Source organism: Triticum dicoccoides, chromosome 7A, assembly GCF_002162155.2.
Source record: "Triticum dicoccoides isolate Atlit2015 ecotype Zavitan chromosome 7A, WEW_v2.0, whole genome shotgun sequence".
In the NCBI taxonomy this organism is placed as follows: domain Eukaryota; kingdom Viridiplantae; phylum Streptophyta; class Magnoliopsida; order Poales; family Poaceae; genus Triticum; species Triticum dicoccoides.
Genome location: NC_041392.1, coordinates 582,279,820 through 582,290,252, shown reverse-complemented (window position 1 = coordinate 582,290,252; position 10,433 = coordinate 582,279,820). Strand labels below are relative to the sequence as shown.

The 10,433-nt window shown below is 44.2% G+C and overlaps 1 protein-coding gene across 1 annotated transcript; it reads left to right on the top strand.

The window, feature by feature from the left end:
• Positions 1–3,753: 3,753 nt before the first annotated feature.
• On the top strand, positions 3,754–7,880 carry LOC119333654 (probable glucomannan 4-beta-mannosyltransferase 9). The gene is made up of 9 exons (XM_037606484.1): positions 3,754–4,041; positions 4,143–4,241; positions 4,641–4,893; positions 5,897–6,007; positions 6,546–6,682; positions 6,823–6,936; positions 7,026–7,225; positions 7,344–7,538; positions 7,611–7,880. Exons 1-9 carry the CDS (start codon positions 3,754–3,756, stop codon positions 7,768–7,770), a joined length of 1,557 nt encoding a protein of 518 aa, XP_037462381.1. The 3' UTR covers positions 7,771–7,880.
• Positions 7,881–10,433: the final 2,553 nt, after the last annotated feature.

Sequence of the window (10,433 nt, the reverse complement as noted above, 5' to 3'; positions counted from 1 at the left end):
AGATCTTTTCTGAAATTACCAGCAGCTGCACACAAGTTTCATTGTTTGTCAATTTTATCCACGACTTTCATGTATTTATAGGTAATTCTTTTCAATACTATGATTGTCAGTCTCACTGTGTATTATCCTCTTTGATTATCTTGCACTGCAGAATTATTATGCGATCAAATTTATAGGTGTATTCATTGTTTCTCCTCTTAACTATGTAGATGGAACAAGGATCACACATATTACTGTAAGCTATATTCTTTTCACATTTATGCATATTCTTTTTGGGACAGAAAATAAATTCAATTATAATACGCAGATATATTTTCTCCCATCTATGTATTCTTGCTCAAAGAGAAAAACAAAGTAGCGATGATAACGGGTTTTATATAATCTTATGTCTTGCGAACTGAAAAAAGAAACTAACTACTCCCTCCGGTCCATAATAATTGACACTGCTTTAGTACAACTTTGTACTAAAGTAACGTCAATTATTATGAATCGGACGGAGTATTTTTTTTTCTAACTTGTAGCAAAATGTGGGAGCTTATATACACACATAAAACAAGTAGCTCTTACGAAGTTCTTCAGTGTTGGTCATGTGTGTCTAAATATTGTTGCCGTTGTTGTCATCTATAAACAACAAGATTCTTTTCAAAAAAATTCTTAGGCTGACTGTGATGAGAAAGGGAGCTTGGAGAATGGCATCGTAGAGCTGATGCCACCTCAGCAGACAAAGAACACGAGAACGACGAGGTGAGCCGGTACTCTGCAGGAGCCGGACCATGGGAAGGTTCTAATTTTAAGAAATCTTGGTTGCTAGCATATGTAAGGTTTGAAGTATGGATTGAGAAAATAAACATCTAAATGCCAAGTAATTTGTATGAGAATTTGACACACTAGTTTAGGAATCCAGTATTGTTTTCTTCATCCTACTATCTTGAGTTTCTTGTGGAGGAAGTATTGACTATCTTTCTAAATGGACAAGAAGCAGTGTGATCATAATGCATTATTACTTCCTTCATGTTTATATAGGAGAATGGATTGGTTAAAGAGGACAAAAAGTTGCCATTTTAATTTGAACTGCTACAATCTGTTTGTCGTTGTGAGAAAATATTTTAATACAGAACTTAGAGATTTACTCCCTCCGTCCCATAATATAAGACATTTTTACAAGCTAAAATAGCTTGCAAAAACGTCTTATATTGTGGGACGGAGGGAGTATATATATTTGACTCATGCATGGAATGAACGCACATTATGGAGGAATCCCCTATATGATGTATGACGGGAATCAATGATGTACGGCGACGGGAATCCCCTATGATTTATGATTCCTGCAAGTATATGGGGGTATTGTAGCCACATCATAGGGAAATAATTTGAAATAGAGAGTTGTGGTAAACTTGGCTATCATGATGTGAACTTGCTTCCTTTAGTTTGAACTTTGTGTTTACTATCCTTGATTCATGCTTGCTTTGACACTGATATAAAAAATTGATGCTTATTTATCTTAATGTTGCTCAAAATATAATGTTTGTAATTAAGATCGAGTAGATGTTTTGGTGATCTCAGCGCATCATATTTTTTCATTATAATCTTGGTTGTGACATATTGGCTCCCGTAGCACCGCACAAGTATTTAGCTAGTATATATAATAGGACCAGAGGCGGTATCGTCTCATGATCACGATCTCTAACCGACTTGATTTTTAAGTCGTATACTTACCGAACAATAAATAATAAACTTGTCTACCAAGGCATAGAAAGTTTAAATGGCAAAAGGAGATCGCACCCCTGCAAGAACAGGGACCGAATTTGGGCAGACCATTCATGCACATGAGATTAAGATTCTTACCGTGTCCATCTTCACCACTGGTGCTTTTGTCTCACTATAGTCTATCTCCCGTCTTTCTATAACCTTTTTTCAATTAGCATTGCCTTCTTCTATCCACCTTACGCCCATGTAGTCTGTTTTACAGTGAACACACATTTGCATCCAACTGCTCTTTTTCCTGCTGAGAGTGGAAGAAGATCCCACATCTTTTTCTTCTAAAGTGTACCAAGCTCCTCCTTCATGGCCCAATGACCCATCTTAGTGATATGTAGGCTCTCAGCCCTTACCTGCATCATCCATCCTCCCTACAGAAAGAAATCGATTTTATGCCCTCGTGAAGGAACACGTTTGGGCCGACTGGAGCTCGACACGGAGCAAAATGTAGATGATCTTCGCAAATGGGCGAGGTAGGAGGACGTGGTTGGAAGTTTTTTGAATAGTGTTGGATAGAGGGTTTATTTGACAAAGATTCACTGTTGTGAGAGAAGAGGATATATTCTTTTATGTTTGTTCAAATGTTGCTTGCACATATTAAACCCAAATGTGACCAAAAAGTCTCACATATAAAGTACACGTCGGCTGGAATTGGCTGGGTTGCGAGCCATCTGATGTGTGTGATGTCGACCGTGCAATCACTCCTCTTCTGTGTCCAACCTTCATTGCAATATGACCCATGTTGCAAACCTCATCACAACACAACCCCTTCTGCAACAGTAGTCATTAGATGAAGTCCTCCGCGACATCCTATATGTTTCAGAAACATGACGTCCTCTACAATGCACGAGACATGATAGTCGTCGTCGTTGTAGTCGCCACACAGAACATCACTCGAGTTGCGAGCAGTCGCTGCTTTGCCTGCAACAGTGTGACGATATGCTCCCCTACAGCAGGGAGCGGAAGTGGTGTCGTGCTCTGCACCAGCCGGTGCTTCGCTATAGGAACACGACAGGCACCAGCTAGATCTAGCCAGCCGGCGCGGTAGCGGCCGGTCGAGATCGAGAGAGAGAGAGAGAGAGAGAGAGAGAGGGAGAGAGAGAGAGAGAGAAGGAAAGGGACCAGAGAAAGAAATGAGAGGAAGAGGGAAGTGGCTTGTGATGGAATGAAAAGGATAAGGTGAGAGTTCATAGACCCGCCCAACACATGGTTATGCTAAAAAAACATTTGATGGATTTGCGATATACCCCGTGTTACATTATACTACTTGACTGTTTGTGATATAATCCATGCTGCAAAAGTATATGTCCGTAGTCAGGAGGGTGCTCCGTGCTGCATGATTAAAGACTGATCGAATGGTTGTGGGGTCGGCCGACACGCGCGTCCCTTCAGCCGAATGAGGCTGAGCGTTTTTGATAAAGTATTTTAAAAAATATAAGCTAGGGTTCATTGCCATAAAGAAAAGAAACTCGTACGAATTTGTTTTTCTGTTCAAACTGGTGATCCTTTTCTTTAAAATATCCCACCGAAACAAAAACGATATGCTTCACAGCAGCAACCCTAATTTTTTTTGTTGAGGGAACCCTAAAAAATTGGTTACAGCACTAACGCTGACCTGCGGCCCCCTGCACCTTCGCTGGGCCCGCTGCCTCCCTCCAAATCTCCAATGACGGATCCGTTGTCCCGCCGTTAAAATCCGCCTCTAGCGCAGTTACAGCAGAGCACCGTCCCCGTCCCCGCGGCCGCCGCGTCCTCCCTCGCGCTCCTCTCCCTCCCTCCCTCCTTGTACGCCCCCGCCAACCTCCCACCACCGTACACCGGCACCCGCATTGCTCGAGCTCCACGAACGAGCGCCCGCCATTAACTATGCAAGCTTCACTTCGCTCTGTAATCTCTATGTAAGATCGAGGCAGAGCTAGCGTACGCAGCAAAGCGACGCGCGCGAGTGTGCCAAGTCTAACTAACTCTGGCCGGGCGCTGCTGCCCGGTGCCGAGATGAGTACGCTACCAGGGGTGTGGCAGATCGCGGCGGCGTGGGAGCAGGTCCGCGGCCCGGTGATCGTGCCGCTGCTGCGCGCGTCCGTGCTGCTCTGCCTCGCCATGTCCGCGATGCTGTTCGCGGAGAAGGTGTACATGGCCGTGGTCGTGCTCGCGGTGCGGCTGCTCGGCCGCCGCCCCGAGCGGCAGTGGAAGTGGGAGCCCGTGGGCGAAGACGACCCCGAGCTCGGCAGCGCCGCCTACCCCATGGTCCTCGTCCAGATCCCCATGTACAACGAGCGCGAGGTGAGCACTGTCCACCCGCACGGCGGTGCATTGCGTAGACGGCTCACCCTTGCCAGCCTCGTCTGCTATGGTGTTCTCTGTAATAAAAACTGAACTTGCAGGTGTACCAGTTGTCGATCGGTGCCGCGTGCGGGCTCTCCTGGCCGTCCGATCGGATCGTCGTCCAGGTGCTCGACGACTCCACAGATCCCGTCATCAAGGTAAAATCACTGAGGCTGAGCATATAGATAGATAATGCAAAGCTTATTCACGGGGAATAGGGGGCACGAACACGATCACGTCGTATGCAAAGTCGCGAACAGTTTTCCTGCCTATTTTGCCGTAGACAAGCAATCTACTTGAGGAAATATCCCCCGCATTTTTTTTAGGAAATATATCATTTGGGATTTAATAATACTTCTACTAAGCTGCTTGCTTCCAACCCGGTGAGCGTGTCATTAGAGTATTACCATGGCAGGGTTTGGCATATTATTAGAGAGGGGCGCCTTGGAGCTTTGAACTTGGTTGGCATCTTTGCTTGCATGTCCTCGGGCAGTGGCGTGGCACAATTACACTCTATGTGCGCGATGGAACTCTGATTTATTCATGTGAGTGTGCAGGAGCTGGTGCAGGTGGAGTGCCGGCGCTGGGCGAGGAAGGGCGTGAACATCAAGTACGAGATCCGGGACAACAGGCGCGGGTACAAGGCCGGCGCGCTCAAGGAAGGCATGAAGCATGGCTACGTCAAGGACTGTGACTTGGTGGCCATCTTCGACGCCGACTTCCAGCCGGAGCCCGACTTCCTGTGGCGCGCCGTCCCCTTCCTTGTCCACAACCCCGACATCGCCCTCGTCCAGGCTCGCTGGAAATTCGGTACGTACACTTATTTGCACAATCAGCAATTATTTGCACTGCTTTTTATTTTAACTATAGATTTCTGAATTGCTTACGCATAAGTGCCACTTCCTTTAAAAGGAAACATATGTCAGTATCGTTGGCTGGGCTACTGGACAGTGTGCTTTAGCAATGACATATTGATGATATGATGCTTTTGCTAGATAGTACTCCCTCAATTACTTGTCTTTGTTATATATATCCTTAGTCTCAAAAATCAAAATGTGTTAAATACATGATACATCCGGTATCTAGACAAATACGAAAATATATAATAGAACACCTGCACCCAGGCCCTCACTATCTAGCCATCCATTCTGCGCTTCGCGATTCGTGCAAACACATTTCTCTTTTTTGTTTCTCTCGCATAAAACATGTTTTGAAGTTCAAACCTTTGCAGCGTGGCAAAGCTTTCTATCTAGAATCTAGGATAAATCTTTCAGATTTTTTGGTCAAACATAAATATACAAAAAATGTTTGTTTGACCAAAAAATCTGAAAGATTTATCCTAGATTCTAGATAGAAAGCTTTGCCACGCTGCAAAGGTTTGAACTTCAAAACATGTTTTATGCGAGAGAAACAAAAAAGAGAAAATTTCAGATAGAAAGTTAGTTGTGTTGCACAGATCTTAAAGCAATATTTGACAGCTAGGATAGCAGGGCCCGGGTGCAGATGTTCTGAAAATCCACGTCCTAGACAAATATAAGACGGGTGTGTCTAGGGCACATCTAGATGTGCTTTAGTTATTGCACATCTAAGTGAGTGAATCAAGCATAAAGAGAAAAAAAAAAGAGAAAAAAATATTCACACGAATCTCAATGTAAGATCAATGACATATGACTTAGATGTGCAATACTTATGGCACATCTAGATGTGCTTTAGCAAAACTGATATAAGACACCTAATTTGAGAAGGAGGTATCAAAACTCTTCTGCATTCCAATACATTTCTCTTGTTGTTGCCGCTGCTTCTGTGGGAACAGTGAATGCAGATGAATGCTTGATGACAAGGATGCAGGAGATGTCCTTGGACTATCACTTTAGGGTGGAGCAAGAAGTGGGCTCCTCGACTTATGCCTTCTTTGGATTCAATGGTAAACCTGATCTCCACTTTTTTCTCTTGTGGGGTATTCTTTGTGTTTCTATTTTTTTAATATATATGAATTTTTTGAATAGAGTGTTTCGTTTTATCATTTCCCTTATTCCGTCTCCTTTTCTTCTATAGAAGTATCTCTATGTTCCTTCCTTCCCCTGTTTCCAGTTAATAGTAGGTCAATCTGCTTCCTAGACTTTGCAGAAACAAATAGCATGGCACCAAATCACATTGTCACAAAATTATAGGAATTTTTATCATTCTTACCTTTTGCTTTCTATGTCCAATGTAGAACGGATAGCTCTTTCAGAAAAATCATACTGTGAAACAAGGGGCACAAGGATAGTGCACTAGTACACGCACAGTCAGAACCCATCAGAGTTACAGTTGCACAAACGACTTTGATGTTGAGCAGTTCTAAATCGGAAAAAGATGGGGAAAAAGCCAGAAGGTCGATTAGGATAACAAAATTGCAACCAGATCAGAGTTACCACTAGAAATATTTTGCTTGAGTTATGATCAGGAAAATAATTGAACAGGAACTGCTGGTGTGTGGCGCATATCTGCTCTGAACGAGGCAGGTGGTTGGAAGGACCGAACCACAGTTGAAGACATGGACCTGGCAGTCCGAGCCAGTCTCAAGGGATGGAAGTTTGTGTATCTTGGTGATCTCAAGGTAAATATGCACCATTAACCTACAAGTTTATGCAAAACATTAGAGCATCACTCGACTGCTTAATGTATATGTGAATTGCTATGAAGGTCCAAATAAATGTAGAAGGAACCATGTGCTGAACTTATAATCGTGGTTTCCAGGTAAAAAATGAGCTCCCAAGTACGTTCAAAGCATTTCGGTACCAGCAACATAGATGGTCGTGCGGGCCAGCAAATCTGTTCAGGAAAATGGTGATGGAGATCATCAGAAATAAGGTCACTTGCGCCAAGCTATATTTTGGAAGAAAAAAAATAGTACATGTAGAATCTACTTACTAACCAGCTATATATTGATCTTGATGCAGAAAGTGACTCTTTGGAAGAAAATCCATGTCGTCTACAGTTTCTTCTTGGTGCGCAAGGTTGTTGCGCACATTGTGACCTTCGTGTTCTACTGCCTTGTTATCCCGGCCACGGTCTTAGTTCCCGAGGTTGAGGTACCAAAGTGGGGTTGCGTATATATTCCAACTATTATCACCCTTCTCAATGCTGTTGGGACTCCAAGGTGCCAATCATCTAAACATCTATGCAATTTGTTTAAAAGTTGATGAACATACACTTGCTCACTTCCGGGATAGAGAGACATGCATATTAACATGAGAAATCATGAACAAATGGTGCAGGTCTGTTCACTTAGTTGTCTTTTGGGTACTATTTGAGAATGTCATGTCATTACATAGAGCAAAGGCCACCTTCATCGGTCTATTGGAAGCAGGGACGGTGAATGAATGGGTGGTAACGGAAAAGCTTGGTGACACTCTGAAGGCTAAAATGCCAAGTAAAGCTTTGAAAAAACTGAGGATGAGGATAGGAGAAAGGTACACAATGATAATTTCCTTAATTCATGTGCATTTCTTGATTCTACTATCTAAACTATAATACGTAATCAGGTTGCATCTTTGGGAGCTTGGTGTTGCAGCCTACCTCTTCCTTTGCGGGTGCTACGACATATCATTTGGGAACAATCGTTACTTCATCTTTCTCTTTATGCAATCCATTGCATTCTTCATCGTCGGTGTGGGCTATGTCGGGACATTTGTTGCACAGTGATTGTATCTGTCTCGAGTTCACCATGTCATCGATGCTTTCAAGTTTCGTGGTATATAATCCATTTGAAAGATAAGATCAAGAAACCTTCTCTTGAGTGCAATATTCTCTGAAAAAGAATGCAACATTGTAGGAGTACTGCAACACAACACATAGGTATATGGGTGTGTTTTAGCTACTAGGAATGTGCTATGACACGCATAAGATCGGTAACGATCAAGCAGACTGTTTTAGGTCTCTATGTCACTGTATTAGAAAGATAGGATTTTGTTTTTAAGTTTCACCATTTGTCTAAACAAAGATGCAAGAAAAAGTTCCTCCTTTTCATTGTTATAAGTAAACTGCCTGGTGCCTCCTCACCTTTGTCACACATCTTCACTTATCTCTTTTATCCTTTACCCCTTGTGCATGTTAATTAAGTTCAGCAAACAAATGCGTTTGGAAAATTTCCCTTTTAAGGCAACTGTATTTCAAACAGACCTACTAGAATACATGCATTGTTTGCTGGAGACCAACTGCTCTATCTTTCGTCGAGTTCACCAGACATAGGAGGGAGCAGCGCCGGGCGCACATATGTGGGGTGAACGAGTGCCAGGGTGTGAGCACCACGCGTATTTTTGGCACTCCCATCTGTTTGATAATGAGATGAATACAGTGAAATTTGTTGGATTATATTACCAAGCCTTGTGGACGAGTACATGTAGTGGTATAAATTTCAAGGACAAGTAGCATGTAGATTTGGAGTACCAAGTAGATATTTTATCATTTCAATTCTAATCTATCACTAATTTGTAATGTTAGATGTGTGCACATCGTTTGTGTCTTTTACCCCAGTTGTTGTGGTAGCAATAAGGACGAATAACACTGATTAGGCGAAAAGATGAAAAAAGAGGTCTCGCGTAGCTTTGAGCATCACTAGATAATGCAATGGCGATAGCGACTGCGGCAATTTTAACCCCTTTGTATAAAAAAATTGAGGGAAGCTTGTTGTTTATGAATACATGTATATTTTAAATCATGTGCACTTTAATTTTTTTTGAATCTGGTAGTAGTTTTAGGTTTGAGCAGCCTCGGCTTCGTCCTCCGCTACTTCCCCGGCCTTCAAGCCCCGTGCCCGTCCAGACAACGAGGTGCGTATGGCCACCGAGGACGATGATTCCTCTTTGATTAGATGATCGATTTGTGTAGATGCGCAGGCACACTTTTCTGTTGTTGCAACCAAGGATCGATGAACAAATCGCAAGAACACAAGAAGACAAATTTTGCCGGGCAACAAACACCCGCGGCGACGGATGTGCGGCATGGCGTGGCGGCATGGAAGTGCTGCGCGGCGGCGGAGACCACAGCGGCGAGGTGCGATGCCATGAAGCGGCGTCCGAAAAGGCTCATGTATGAGCGTGACGGCATCGACGGCGTATATCGCCAAACGCCAGGCGTGTGTCGCTGGTGGAAAAAGAGCGCGGCGTTTGTCGCCGAGGGACACCAGACATGTGTCGCCGGCGGAGAAGGAGCTCGACGTATGTCGCTGGAGAGGAAGAAGCAATCACGGCGACCGGTGTCCACGCACCAAGTCGAGTCCGCATTCGTGGCAATGACGACGATGGGAGCAGCAGCGTCAAACCCGGCGACGGTGAGCATGAAGCGCACCAAAGACGAGGAAGGAGCATTCCCTACAATAGTCAACGACAAGCCGGCGTCTTGTACGTCAGGATGGGCGGCGATGTCATGGCTTAGAGGGGTGAGTGTTGGCCCGTGGTGGTGACGACCGGCGTGAGCGCGCCCAGATCGAGTCCAGGGCGGGTGCAGTGTGTGTGTGTGCCGCGATGGTGTGTGTGCACCCTGAGTCCACCGTGTAGGGTTGCAGCCGTTGACGATGTGTTGGGAGTCCAGACGCAGCAGACACGTATGAGCGCGTCATGCGAGTCGGCCAGGGCGTGCTTGTCGGGTGGGCTAGCGAGAGTGGAGGCACGGCGTTGCGTGCATATGGCTAGTGGTTAGTGCATGCCAGGTCGATTAGTTAGTGTGCGCGTCCGTGGTTAGATGCATGCGGCGTGTGGGCTGTGCTCCTGTGTGCTGAGCTATATAAGCCAACTAGATCATGATTAGCGCACGTTGTTACGTTCATCTATTTTTTCAATATATTGATAGTAACTTTTACAAATATATAGATCTGAAAGAAATAATTCTTATTTTCAGTGAAAGAACTTCTAAACAGGGACGGAGCCAGAAAATCAAGATAGGAGGGGGCAAGAACTGGAAGCATCAAATCATAGGATATATAGTCACATAACATAGTAAATATTGGAAGATGTTGGATCCGTTTTTTTTTCTGTAGTCACCCTGTCAACCAACCGCACGCTGAAATTTTGGTGGAGGAAATGGCTGCCAATGTTTCGTAAAACTTCTGTCTCCGCAATAAAAGGGAAGAGATGATGGGGTTCGGGCGGGCCAAATAATTTAATCTCAACCAAACAGAAGCCTTCAATCTCATCAACGTCAAATATTTGGTCGGGTTCTTTGGGGCTCTGATCCAAAGAGGCCCCTAAGATAGTCTATATATGTCTCCGTTGTTTTCCAATAAGAACAAAAGGTCTTTCTAACTGCTAGTTCTTGATGTCTGTTGCTTTACATATCAAAGATCGATAATTTCTAACTGCTAGTTGTTG